At 51.0% G+C, this 14,615-nt stretch overlaps 1 protein-coding gene across 1 annotated transcript in view; it reads left to right on the forward strand.

Moving 5' to 3' along the window:
• DSCAML1 (DS cell adhesion molecule like 1) overlaps nt 1-14,615 on the forward strand; it is a 76,834-nt gene that overhangs the window by 6,473 nt on the left and 55,746 nt on the right. The window contains exons 2-3 of the mRNA XM_015884081.2: nt 83-400; nt 1,808-1,954. Coding sequence (XP_015739567.2) covers nt 83-400; nt 1,808-1,954 — 465 coding nt within the window. The remainder of the gene's footprint in view (nt 1-82; nt 401-1,807; nt 1,955-14,615) is intronic.

The raw sequence follows: 14,615 nt of genomic DNA on the forward strand, positions 1-14,615 counted from the left end.
CTGCCCTGATGTTCTCTTTGTGTGGCTGGGTTTCGGGAGCATCGCCATCCACACTGACCCTCAGACTCTGCTTCCTCTGCAGCTCACACTGAAGATGCTGGAACCAGCCTCTACTTTGTGAACGACTCCATCCAGCAGGTCACCTTCTCCAGCACAGTGGGGGTGGTGATCCCCTGCCCGGCCGCGGGGTCACCCAGCGCCGTCCTTCGGTGGTATTTGGCCACAGGAGACGACATCTACGATGTGCCCCACATCCGGCATGTCCATGCCAATGGGACTTTGCAGCTCTACCCCTTCTCGCCATCAGCCTTCAATAGCTTTATCCACGACAACGACTACTTCTGCACGGCGGAGAACTCGGCTGGCAAAATCAGGAGCCCGAATATCCGTGTTAAAGCAGGTAGGAGCTCTCTGAGGTTTGGGGCTTCGATGCTGTGATGGCTTTTCTTCGGTCTCCTGGTCTGCTCACCTGGTGTGGGATGGTGACAGCACACTGCTGTGCTTGCAGGAGCGCTGAACACGGGCTGTGCTGCCCTGCTGTGAGGGCACCAATCGATGCTGCACAGCCGGAGAGCAGGGGTTGGATGAACGGGAGGCAGCTGTCAATGTGTCTGTGAGCTGTGTCCTGCCTGAGCTCAGGGCAAGCTGTGCAATGCAGGTCTGCTGCTGGCATGGGAAGGGCTGTACAGTGATGGGCAGGGGCATGGAGTGTGGCTTGGGTTCAGCAGCGGTGTGGCTGCATCCTTGCACCTCCCTTAAGCAGCATAAACCCAGGAGGACCTGGGACATATCCATCTGTAGCTCAGAGCCCCACCGTGTCCCACAGCCCCTCTCAGACCACTCTGTTCCCATTAGAGCATCCAGCCCAAGCATGCCAAGGCTTATTAAGCAAAGAAAAAAGGAGGAATATGGCAAAGAGCTGCTTCCAAAAGCCGTTATGGTAAATTATTGACCAGGCTGAGGAGGGCTAATAGCCCAGGAATGGCTTCATTATGTAACCTATTAAAAGTGGGGCTAGCAGAGGGAACATGACAGAAGTGACTACAGGGTTTTTTTATTTTAATACCTTGTACTGCAGAGTAAATGGGTATTAACCCCCCTCCTGGAGTGAATTATTTACCAACATTAGCAGGTTACCTATAAACCACAGCATAGTGGAGGAGGGATGGTGGCAGGTAGGGGTGCTGTAAATGTGGCTGTGCAGAAAGGAGCTGCCCCCACTCCTTGTGCCAGAGCTCCGTAAGCTCCCTTGCTGCCCATGGCCCACCTCTGTCCTATTAGCAGGTACAATTAGTGGGCAGCATACAGTGGGGCAATGAGCAGGGCCGCCAGGATGGCCTCAGCAGTGGTGGCTCCAAGCACTTTGGCTCTGGAATACTTGAAATTGGTTGAAAGCTTTGTATCCACTTGGCTATCTGTGTCCTCTGCTTTATGATGGCCACGCAGCACAAAAAGCCAATGACAGCTGTATAAAGAAAGCAAGTAAGACCTAATTAAAAATATGAGGAATTGGGAAAACTCTCAAAAGGTTTAGCAAACCTGGTAGTGAGTGCAGGGGCTAAATCTCTCTGGCCAATGGAAAGCTCCAAGCATGCTGGTCTTGATTTTTAACTACCTTTGTGGGACAAGCAGCTTGGCAGCATCAGGGGCTGCTCCTGATCTTAGCAGCAAAGCAAGGTGTCCTGACAGCCAGCGAGGTGGGGGGTTGGTTTTTTCTTTGGGGGAGGGAAGATGGAGGATTAAAGCAAAACTAAGTGGGTTTCCATCCAGTGCTGTCATACCACCAACCTTCTGCTCCTCTCTGCAGTTTTCAGGGAGCCGTACACCGTCCGGGTGGAGGACCAAAGGTCGATGCGTGGAAACGTGGCTGTCTTCAAGTGCCTCATCCCCTCCTCAGTGCAGGAATATGTTAGTGTTGTGTCCTGGGAAAAAGACACCGTTTCTATCATCCCAGGTAAGAGAGCAGCTGCTGGGGAAGCGCCGTGTTCCTTGGAATATGTGACCTGCTTGGCGGTGTTGGGCTGGCTGTTATGGAGGATGGCATTTTGTGCTGCCAAAGCCAAGGCTTTTATTGGGGACCATCCTGTGGCTTCCCAACAGAGAGGCTTGGTGGTGTGAGCAGATGTGCCGTGTCGGTGTCTCTGGTGCTGTGGATGGTGATGCTCTGCACGTTGCTGAGCTCGTGGCTCCTGTCCTGGTGTCTGTTGCCTTCTTGAGACATCTCACCCCCATGTCTGAGTGGCACGCCACGCTGGGACAGCAGGAGGTGTCCCATGCTGTCCCCATCCTGACCTACAGCTGGTTGGTTTCCCTGTTTTTTCAATGGCACAGAGGCAGTTTTCCAGCTTCTCGACTTGAAAATGGCATTGTGCTTTTCTTCCCTCTGTGGGCAACAGGCAGCCACGTGGCCACTCTGGCAGGATGTACCAGTGTTACACGGGGAGACGGCAGTACCCAACCCTTTGCAGGGACCTTTGGGCAGTTCCCCATGGCTTTTGATAACCTATGAGATCAGGGTGGCTCTGAGAGCAGGGTCCTGCTCCAGCAGGTCCCCCTGGGTAGAATATAGCCTCTCAGGCTTGGTGTGGTCAAGCAGGGGATGCTGCTGGCTGTGTTGTGCTGGGTCTTGCAGGGCTGTTGCAGGCTCAGGAGCAGCACAGGGCTGTGGCAGGTGTTGTATGGGGCCACCAGCATCCCTGTGTGCTGGGGTGACCTCCTGGCTCCCTCCCTGGCTGTATTGATGGTTGTGCTGGCTGCCCGGCACAGCGTGGGTGAGCTGGTAGTAAAGCGATCGATGCTGCTTTCCCCAGGGGATCCAGAAAGAATTAAAGGATTTTGCCCAAAGTGAGCACTCGGCGCTTGATATTTGCTCACAGGTCAGTAAGTCCTGCTGCTCCCCCAGGGTATGCTGTGCCCAGGGGCTGCCACCAGCAAGGGACAGCTGGGGGGGCATCCCGGTGCCAGCTGCTGTCCGTGCATGGGAGGGGATTTGCTCTAATCTGCCTTGCGGGGCTGTTTCCTAAGGAGCTTAAGGAGCAGAGTTCTTCACCTGGAGGGGGACGAGCAGCTTTCCGGAGGGCTGTGGTGGCATCTCGGGGTGCAGCTGTTGGATCAATGCTCCCCTATGTTTGCCATGGGGATGGACATAGGGAGACAGCACCCTTCCTACTATTGGGGCTTTGTAGGGTCTGCGAGGTGACCTGGAGCATCAAGCTGGAGCATCAAGGACACACATCTCCACCGACCCCCTTGCCAATCCTGGTGCTGGCACTAAGCCCACGCCGGGCTGTGGAGCTGGGGCAAGGAGCCAACTCCCCGCCGTGGTCAGGGCTCCAGCCCAGTGCCCCTCCTCCCCAGCACTGACCCACTTCTGACAGTCTCAGGATGAAATATTGCATGAGACTCCTCGCTCCATGGTCTTTCCTGGGAAGGATGCTGCTCATTGATGGGCAGCTGCTCTGTGTCTCCAGCAGCCTTGTGCCTGGGAGATTTTTGTTTAGCAAACAGTCTTCTCAAATACAAACCTGTATCTTTCTGATGTTTCAGGAGGTTTTTCAGCATCATGGAAATGCCTTCAGCAGCAGTTGTAACTCAGGAGTAGCATTGTTCCCTGATGGGCTGGCTCAGTGCATAGTGGCTCCTGGTGCTGCTCTTCTGCTTTGTGTGCTCCCAATGGTGCTGGAGACCCCGGGAACGTCAGGGTGCTCTGATGGACTTGTGCTGTGCAGTGGAGTTGCAGGAGCAGGGCGGTGTCTGTGCTCTGTGTGAGCAACAGCATTGCATTGCTCACCCAAGCACCCATGCACATGCATGATCTCAGCCAGGCCTGCTCCCAAGCTCACTGCTGCGGTGGATTTATATATATATATATATTTATTTATTTTTTTTCCTTAATATGATGATTTAATTAGAGTGGAACAATTTTAACATTCTAAAGCAATAATTACCCTAAAGACAGAACATACAAATTGTGTTACAGTGCGGAGTCAACACAAGCAAGCGTGTTTTGCTGTTGGATTACAAATATAGTATCTGCCTGGAGCTGATTTCTTATTGCTCTTGCTAGAGCTGGTGCTGGCTTTGCTATTACCAAACCATGGTCTCCCCTTGAAATGGGGGGAGTCATTCCTGCTTGTCCCCATGCTCCCCTGCTGCTGTGCCCTGTGTTCTCCATGCTCCTTTAGCGCTGCTTTCTGAGCGCTCTGCCTGACTTATCTCCTCCAGTTCCTTCTCAGGAGCTGCTACTTGGTTTATTTTGGGTGAGATCTTGAAACAATGGTGGAGCAGAGTCTCGTGTCTGTGTCGCACTGCTGCAGGAGGGGCTTTGGTGCTGACTCGCGTGGTTTGGTTAACTTGGCAACACTGAAACTTACCCTGAAATCAAAGATAAATTCTTTATGGAAGGTTATCCTGCACATAAATCATCATTAGTGCAGCTCATTTTTGTTTAATGCCTACCTAACGGTGCCGTAGTCTAAAAATGTGTGTTTAGTGAAGTCAAGGGTTGCAGAGAAATTATAGGGTTTTCAAAAAGCCATTTGCTTTGCTGGTGCTCACGTCCAAATCAATCTTGCTGTTCGTTCTCAGCCTGGTAGCACACGTGCAGCAGCGCTCTCAGTGTTCTGGCGTGGAACGTGGGCTCGTGCTTATTCAGAATAAAGCAGCAGCACTCACAGAATCTGGGGGCTGCGTGCAAGATTTGCGCTTCACACCGAGGCTGTGATTTCAAACTCTGTTGCTATTGATGAATCTTGATGTATCCTTGGGGGTGGGGTGGGAGGAGGACCGGGGAGGATGCAGCTGAGCAGCGTGCTTCCGTGTGCCTCTCCCTTCCTTAGGGGGAAACAGGGAGAAGCTGCTGCCCTGAGCTGAGCGAATGGCTCTATTAAAGCGCTGTGTAACGTGAGGTCTTGCAGCACACGGGTTGGATTTGTCAGAGGAACTGTTGCATCCGTGACCGGAGCTGCCTCAGCGTCACCGTGCTCTAGTTGTTGTGACACAGAAATGGAAATGCGCGGTGCTGGCGCGTCCTCTCTGCAGGTGTTGATTGTTGGGAAGGGATTTCAGCAGGGCTGAGCGTGCACCCATCTTCGGGGGCTGTGTGGAGATGCAAGCAGTGAAATGAAGGTGTTGGAAGGGGTTGGTGAGGAGTGGTCAGCCCTTCTTGGAGAGTGTGCCCTACAAGGACTGAAGGCACTGGGGGTGTTTAATCTGGGGATGAGGAGGCTGAGGGGAGACCTTATTGTTATCCAATACCTGAAAGGTGATGGCAGTGAGAGCGGGGTTGGTCTCTTCTCACTGGTGACAAGGTGGTTGAGACCATCCCTAGATGTGTTTAAAAGCTGTTTGGATGTGGTGCTCAGGGACATGATTTAGCAGAGGGTTGTTAGAATTCAGATAGTATGGATATATTGTGGTTGGACTTGGTGATCTTTAAGGTCTTTTCCAACCTGAGCAATTCTATGATTGTGTGATTCTGCAGCAGAGAGCTTGGTGACTTTTCCAAATCCTTGCTTCCAAACAAGGCACGTGTGTGTGTGTGTGTGTTGGGTGGCCATAAAGTCCTTCCACTGGAAACCAACATGAGGAGTTCCATGCCAGAACCATAGAAAGAAATGATCTGTTCTGCAAAGTTTGAATGGTTTCTGTGAACCTTTTTGTTTGGAATGTAGGAAACATCTTCAAGGTCCTTTCAATCCAGGTGGTTCTATAATTCTGTGGAGCACATAAGCTGATCTGGTGGTGCTGGCTCAGATATGAGCTTAAATTAAATATCCTTTGCCATGCTGTGCCCCAGTCTACGGATGGATTCTCAGGCTCATCTCAGAGACACTTCAGTGATGTAGAGAATCAAACTGTAACAGCTTTCTGGTGATTAAATACATCCGTCTGCCCCAAAGATGTATGCTCTGCTCTGTTGTACCTGGCAGCATCTGCCACGCACTGCATTTCTCTCTAAAATATTGGAGTGCAGCTATGCACAAATCCCACTTTACTCTGTCTCCAAGCACAGTGAATCCAGGGCTGGGGCTGCCAGCAGTTAAACCCAATGATGTGCATAGGTGCAATGCTCTGTGTGCTGTGGGATGGGGCAGCTGATCACAGAGGCATCAGTAGCAGCCCAGGGGAGCAAAGCGTTGTCCCTCAGTTGATGGACTTGTTCTGGAGGCATCGAGCTCCCGGAGAAAAGCTGGGACAGAATCAATGTGGTGAGGTGAAAGGCAGCCCTTGTCTGTGTGCCTTATTCTCAGTGAGATGGTTTGGGGGCTGGAGATACATTGCTGAGGATGGTCACCACAGCTTGGAAAAGACCTCTAAGGTCACAAAGTCCAACCATCAACCCATCCCCACCATGTCCCCAGGTGCCACATCTCCATAATTCTTGAGCACCTGCAGGGACAGAGACTCTGTCAAATATCCATCTCCCAATGGATGCTGAGAGCTGGGTCTAAAGATTCCTGAAGTTTTACATCAGAAATTGGGGGGAAATGTGACCTCTTCCCTCCCCGTGTTGCTGGAAGTTTGGCTTCTTCATGCCATCACTGCGAGTTGTGTCAGCTCCTGCTAAACAGCAAAGCCTCTGCTGGCATCTATGTGAATGCCCACAGCTTTCTAGGGTAAAACACAGATGAATAATTCAGTTGGTGCCACTGTGACACCCCTCCAACCCCTCTCTGGTGTGGGATAGACCCTTGGCAGAGGGGTTTCATGGGATGTGCTACTTCTGTTTGAACACGCAGTAGTTCAGGCTGTTTCAGAGCCTGCAGTGGCAATGTGTGGACACGCTGGGACCTGAGGAGTCACCCCAACTTCATGGGATGCCCACGCTGGAATGGATGGGGTGGGGGCTGCTGCCTCACCTGCCCCTGCAGTGGGCACGGAGTGGGGCTGACACCCATCTCTTGGACAGCAGGAAGCCAGTCTGTGACCAATGGGCACAAGGTGCCCTTTTCACTTACATTTCATAGCACTGTGGAGCCGCCTGATGTGATTCAGCTGAGCGTGGTCCTGCCCTCCCTTGGCTGGGGGTGCTGCGGAACCTTTTCCTCTGTCGGACCCAAGATCTCCCAAAGTGTCCCAGTGTCCCCCCACCCCTCGCACCCTCTCTGGCTGCGACATGTGCCCAGACCTGTTACAGAGGGAAGGAGCTCCAGGCGTTATTCTCACCAAGTGGGGTGAGATTCTGTCTGAAATCATTTCATCCTTCCCCAGAGACTTGGCGTGAATTTTATCTAATCGCCATGGCAACAGATAAAAAAAGGTGTGAGCACATCTCCTTTTGCTGTGATAATTCAGATTTATATATTCAGATCAGATTGGAGTTAGAGATTTTAAAAGGAGCAGATGCAGCAGAAGGTGTGACTGCAAATAATGTGGCGAGAACGTTTGATGCTCCTGCCCTTTAAGAGGGGAGAGCGCTTTCCTGCAGGATCAATTTATTTATTTATTTTTTCTCTGGAATATAATTATTCCATCAAATCCACTTTAACAAGGACTCATTATAGCCCTGATAATGCAGAGTCACGTTGGAGACGATCTCACACACACGCACACACACACACACACATACGGGAAGACTAAAAGAAGTCAATAAATGCATGAGAATAGCCAGGGGTGAGCACCTATTGCTTCCAGCTGTGCCCATGCTGTGGTGGGGACTGGTGGCAATGGTGTGGTTGCAGCGTGCCATAAGCCCCTGTTTTGCAGAGCAGGTTTAGCTGCCAACCTCACCTCCTGTGCAGCAGATCTCAGCTGCTGATGTTGCAGTGAGAATTGCCTGGAACTGCGTGAGCTCAGCCCGTTCTGCAGGAAAGCTCTGTGCCTCTTTGGCTGCGCTGTTGGAGCACTTCTCTCCTGCAGAAGCTCCATCTGAGGTCAGAGCGAGGAGGTCCCTGGTTGCTGTGGGTGCAGGGCAGAGAGCTGCCTGTGAAAGAAAGGTGCTGTTGATTCAGCACGTGGCATCCCAACCTTATGCTCTAGCCCTGTTACCTAGTGTGCTACACCTAGTGTGTCCTTGCCCTCTCCAAGCCCTCTGGAGTGGTAGAGCACGAGCCAAGTGCAGTGCAATGAGCTCAACGGTGTTAAAATAGAGGTGTCCGTGTTGGAGCTGCCATCTCTGCACACCTGTGCGTGTAAATCTGCTGCTGCTTGAGGAGCTGTGGTGCTTAGGGAACGGATGAATGGCACAAAGAGGCTGGGATGGCTGGCTGTACATCTCTGCCTGGCACCTCACTGCTGTTCTCTGGCCCCACATCTGCCTCCAGCACTGGCATCTCAGGGTGAGCTTCCAGGTGTGGGAGGCTCTGCTGGTATGAAGATACCCAAGGACCCCTTAAGGCCCTGGAGGGTTGGGCACAGAGCCTGGGAATCAGCTGGGAATGAAGGGTGAGCACATGTGGGCTCCACCTTACCAGGAGTGCCTGAGCACTGAGTGCTGGTGCTGCTCTTGGCATGGGGATGGGATGAGTGATGTGGAGTGGGGAGAGGAGCAGAAAATGAATGGAGGAATGTGTTCTGCTGGTGGCAGCAGGACGTGCTGCATGGACTTGAGTCCCAGGGTGTCTCTGCACAGGTTTAGTTCCAGTTGTGCCCTGAATTGTGATTTTGCAGATTTTCAAGGGGAGGATGAGAAGCCCTCTGTAATGCCCTGGGAGAGATGAGTGTGCTGTCTGCCATTCAAAAGGCGTTTGCCAAATCGTAATGTTTCTGTGCATTTTGAAGGCATTGCTGCTGAAGGAGAGATGCGATCCTTAGGGGTCTGGAGCTCTACAATGTGCTGGGTCACCTCAGGACAAGACTGTGGAACCCTTTTGGGTTGGAATCTGCTGCCATCTCCCTGAATGTGTTCAAGCCAGCTTTGGTGAATGTTTGGATGGAAGGGTTTTGCTGCACCAGCTGTTTGCTGGCACGGTCCGAGCCCTGCTCTGCCTCAGTATTTTCCCTTTTAATTGACATCTGATAGAGTGAGGATGGTGCTGGTTGTACCCTGTGGCCCTGAGATCTCCAGAGGAGCTGCACCTCCCAGGGCAACGTGCCTGCAATCGATGCAGTACTGCAGTCATGGTGTGCAAACTATGCAGGCTCTCAAACCATGTTCTCGTAAGCTTCAGCCCTTGGCGCTGTGCTGGGCTGGGGGGAAGAGGACCCATGGTTGCGTGCTGCCGAGCTCATCCCTGCCCTGTGCCATCACTGCTGACGCAGCCACTGGGGTGGTTGATACATGTGGGGACGAGGATGCGGCCACGTCGGGGTGCAAGAGCTGCTCAGGGCTGCTGCTGGGGGTGTGCTGCTTCCTCCTCCTCCTCCTTCTCCTCCCTCCACATCCACAGATGCAGAAACAATCGCGGTCATTATTCCTACCATGGTGACAGTGACAGTGGCAGAGATGCCAGCTTCCTCACACAGACGGCTTTATTTCATCTCCTCTGTTTTTCAAAGCCTCTTTCATTTTGTATGAGGAGACAGATGTGAAGGGCTGCGGGCTGATAAATTCTGCTGTCTTATGAAAAGAGAGGGTGGGTTTGTGTTGTGGGTGCTCCTCTCCTTCCCACCCCAGCCCCCTCCAAGCAGCATTTTGCTGCAGAGGATGCTCCCTCCCGCTGGTGTGGGATGCAGGGATTTGGGGGACAGGGCTGTGTGATGTCAAAGATCATCAAGTCCATCCTTCAACCCACCCCCACCATGCCCAATATCCCTTCAGTGCCATCTTTTTGGACAGAGACCTGCCTCTCTCCCCGAAACGCATTGCAGTGCCTGGCCCTGGTTGGGGAGAGAGACCCAGGCTGCAAATTTGCTAGCGTGGAGCTGACCTCAGCAAGGGCCAAGCCTTTCTGTGGCACTGCAGCCTCCATCTCCTGTTTGAGATGTGCCAGGCTCACATTGCTGCTGGATGCTGCTGCTGCCCGCAGCCCTCGCGCCTGCTCCGGTGACGCTCCTTCCAGTTTAAAAATAAATGGCTCCATCTTTAATTGCGGTTTAAATAACTGCTTCATTTTTATTTAAATGCGGCTCTGTGAGGCTCAGAGAACAATTAGGAGAAAATACAGGGCATTGCTCTGGTGCATATGTTCGAGCGTATAATTAATATATATTTTATTATTATTATTATTATTATACTGATGTTTGCCGAATCTGGAAAAAGATCTCATTGTTCCTCCTGATGTAGTCATGCACAAGAGCTGTGCATGCAGCAGGAGCTTTGGGCCTCCATTGCAGCAGCTGTGTGCCTAAGATGAGATCCTCAGCCCACCCGTGTGTGCTGGGATGGATGCATGAAGCCATGGAGCAATTTGCAGCCCATGGCATGTTGCTCATGGTGTGAGCAGGGCGTGCTGCTTTTATCCCAGCCCAACACTGGTGCTCTTCCAAAGGCTTTTGGTAGCCCCTGCTGCCAGGTGCTGCTACTGCACCTCCGCCACTGGGGAGAGCTTGTGCTTTTTGGCAAGGAATGCTACAAAAAGGCCAATAAATGACTCGTGGGTGTTGGGTGAGACCTCCGCGAGGCTCTAAGTGACCCTCTCACAAGTGAGCTGGAGTATAAATCTCATTCAGAGTCAATAGGCATTGGGTTCCTACGTGCCCGACACAGCTAAAATGCCGCTCGTTGGAGGGCTGCGGGGGGACCGTATGTGGTCTGGCAGCTCGGAGCCGATCTCTCAGAGGTGCTGTACGTGGTGACAGAGCTGCTCGCAGTAAACAAGCTGCTGCCCCTTTGGATTGGTGACAGGTTTTTTTTAACCATTTATTAAAACGGCGACGAGCTCTTCTTGGAAATGGAATCTTAATAGCGAGCGTGGCAGAGATTTTTCACAGATGGCAGCACTGCCAAGAGCAGGCATTCAAGAAAACATTCATCAAAAACATTCATTTCTTTCAAAAAGAAATTGACGTTTATAGCGTAGACAAATTTGGGACTCATTTGATTTGCCTTTCAGTTCCTGAATTTTTAGAGGTCACATTTTTTCTGTACCTTTGAGGGATGGAAACTGCTGTTATTTTTAAACAAGAACTGAGATTTCTGCCTAAGCACGTGGTACCCAGCAGTGGGGATGGGGTGGGATGGGATGGGATTGAGGGGCTCACTGAGTTCCGCTTGTGCACCCCCTAATCCTTAGTGTTGAACTGTTGTGTTGTGGTGGATGACTATACATGGGTTATAGTTCCCTTATAGCCCCGCTGTGCTGGATGGGATCAATTTGCAGGTGAGATTTTGTGCTGCCTTGTCTACACTTTTGTTGTACTGGGGCCCATGCTTAACCTAACACCGCTTTGCTGTGCCCCGTGAAGGATGAACGGCTGAATTTCTTCTTTATTTATATATGTATGTATGCTACGTGTGAAACAAAGCAGGTAGAAATGATGAATCGCAGCTAATGCTGCTGTGTGATGGAGATAAGGATGTAATTATTTGTTTGGGCAGCATGAATCAACACCAAAAGCCCAATGGAAAACAAAGTGATAATTTACATCTGTGTGTGTGGGTCTCCTGGGCTGTGTGACCAGGCATGAACTTATGTGAGTTGTGCTCACGCATGGCTTGAACAGGGCTATTTGTTGTCACATCCATGTACCATCCTTGCAGTCTGTGTTCGGAGACTCCTGTGCTGCTCCCCAAGCACTGATGTGGTCTGAGCTTCTTTTCCCTCCTAAAGGGAGGGATATTTTTTTTTCCATTATTTGAAGAGAATGTATAAACAAGAGGGGGAACATCTGCTTATGAGGGTGGGCAGTGATAGGACAAGGGGGAATGGTTTGAAATTGAGACAGGGGAGGTTTAGGTTGGATCTTAGGAGGGAGTTTTTCACCCAGAGGTTGGTGCTGCACTGGAACAGGTTGCCCAAGGAGGCTGTGGATGCCCCATCCCTGCAGGCATTCAAGGCCAGGCTGGATGTGGCTCTGGGCAGCCTGGGCTGCTGGTTGGTGACCCTGCACACAGCAGGGGGCTGGAACTGGATGATCTTTCAGGTCCTTTTCAACCCAGGCCATTCTATGACTCTAAAGACACAGATCTTGCAGCCACAGCTGGAGCCGGTTGCCATTCCTCTCCCTTGTGCAAACAAGATCTGTATTGCTAAATTTTGGAAGAAGCAAAGTGTGCCACATTCAGAAGGTGCTCCTTTTGGTAGAAGCTTTTGTTGCAGTGCATTCTCCTGCAAAAAAGTCTTGGAGGGAAGGGAGGAGCTGCAGAGAATCAGAGCGGTGTAACAAGGGTCAGACAGGAGGATGCATGGCAGATTGCTGTAGTGCATCCTGCATTACCACGGCGTATTTATATCTCAGTGTAAAGGGGAAAAATGCACATACTATCAAATGATGCACTCTTTTTTTATCTTCTTTATGGCTTCTAATGCTATAGCTGGTTCTTTAAAACCACTAAAAGCATAAGCATTAAAGCAATTTTCTGGAGTAATATAGCAAGAGGTCTACAAAAGCTCTGCAACATTTGATAATAGTTGCCATCTTCAGCTGAAGATAATGATGTTAACAAATGTAATGGGAGTAATGAGTGGAGATTCAAAAAGCAGCTTTTGTTTAATTTTTTTTTTGTAATGCAAATGAGTTTGGGAATAAAGAAGGAGAGTGGGAAAATAATGAAAACTTCATTTGAAATGAGTCTTAATCCTCACCAGCCGAGAGCTGGGAAGGGACGGGAAGCTGAGGCTGAGCAGGGCAGGGCCAGGGGAGGGGTGTGCAGATCTCTCCCTCCTGCACCTCTGCTGGATGGAAGCAAAACTTCCCCCCTCCTGCTCCTGGAGCTGAAGTGCTTTGCGTTTCCTCGGCACCTCCACTTTGAAGTGATGCAGGCTGAGTTCAGCCTTATGACAGCCCGGTGACTCCCTCTCCCCATCAGAACAAGTGAATTTGCTTTATTTAGATTGACTCCCAGCCAAAGTGATAGGTATGAGGCTGGCAAATAAGCATCCTTGTGATGAGGACTGGCACTTATGCATGTGCAGAAGATTCGGGTCTGTCAGCTTGTGTCAGTTCGCCTTCTATGGAGTGTTTAATCTGCTAACCCTTGGCCAAGAAATGCATTAAGAGATCTGCAGCAAGTAGGAGCTCAAGAACTGAGCAGCGCTGGAGCCTGCCTCTCTCCTGCTAATCCGCCCTGAAGTGATGGAAGAGGGCAGAGGAGGCACAGCAGCACCAGGTGCTACGTTGGAGGGAGTGATGGTAGTGCAGAGCAGCTCCATCCCTGTACAGTGTCCTCAGGGAATGGCTGCCCAGTGATCATGGGAGGGCATCGTGATCTCATCTCATCTTCCTTTTTGTTTTTGTTTTGTTTTTTTTACTTATTATTTTTGGATGGGTGAAGGTGTGATTTGTAGCATCTGGCTTTCCAATTTACAGCTTTTAATTAATCTGAAATTTCAGCGTGGATTTTTATGATGAGCAGAAGCATGTCTGCAAGCGAGGAAGGAACCTTAATGATGATCCAAGATGAATCTGCAGGATGAAATATCAGTGCAGTAAACAAGGCTGTATAGAACAGAAATGCAAAGGAAAAAGATATCAAAGCAGTGATCTATAAATGGGATCTGTTTCTGGAGCCCTTCCCTGCTGCAGCGAGGGCTGTCCCTACTTGGGGACATTTGTCAGCTGCTCAGTGCTCTGGATTCAGTAGCACAGCAACCATTTGTTGGGTTCATCAGGCTTGGAGACAGCCTGGTCAGGCTGGACGGGGCTCTGAGCACTGCTGGAGCTGTGGGTGTCCCTGTGCACTGCATGGAGTGGCACCGGGCGGCCTTTGAGGGTCCCTTCCAACTCCAATGATTGTATGATAATGGTGGAAAACAAGTCAGCAGCACCTTGGCTGTGCTGGTGCTTGTGGCTCTGGCACTTGGCTTTTCTTTCTCACTGGGATCCAAATTGTTCTTACTGTGAATCCCAACACAATAATTTGTGTTCACCAAGGGCTAAATTTAGTCCCCCTTGAGGGTTATTTGTGGTTGCTAGATAGAACTCTCATTTTGGCTTCTGTACTAACTGCTCGCTTCACCCTTCCTGCTGACCTCTGCTTCCATCCCCAAGAAACAAACCAGTGCCTTTCAACTTGGCTACACACGCTGTGCTGTGGCTCCTGCTCTCAACAGCCATGTGGGGTTTCGCATTGGCCTCCTTCCCTGCATCACCCCAAGGGAGCTCAGGTTGTGCTCAGTGGGATGATGCCCACCGTGGGGATGCTGCATGGGGTGGATGAGCGGCCAAGCCCCAACCCGCAGCAGGTTCTGCGCCTGCTCGCGGGGCTCCCTGCAAAGCTTGACCGAGCTGCAAATGACTTAATTTGCCCCGCGGCGGTGGCGAGCATATTAGAAATGTGCTGACATCTACCTTGTTTACGTATGAACGCAGAGCCTAATTACCGCGCCGATGCCGTGCTGGAGGCTGCGCAGCGAGCGCTCGCCGCGTGCCCAGCATCACTGAAATGCTTTGGTCAGAAGGCTCCAAGTTAGGCTCGCGATTGTTCTCCCTCTGTTTGTTTTTGCAGCTCTCGGAGTGGCATATTATCCTCTGTTTTCTTTCTCCAGCCACCTAAACTCTGGAAAATTGCGATAATGAAGGGTAATGATACAGTGTGTGGAGCAGGCTTCCATTTAAAGTCTTTTAAAACAGGA

This window comes from Coturnix japonica, chromosome 34, assembly GCF_054131305.1.
Source record: "Coturnix japonica strain WE chromosome 34, WE-NBRP24, whole genome shotgun sequence".
Classification (NCBI taxonomy): Eukaryota; Metazoa; Chordata; class Aves; order Galliformes; family Phasianidae; genus Coturnix; species Coturnix japonica.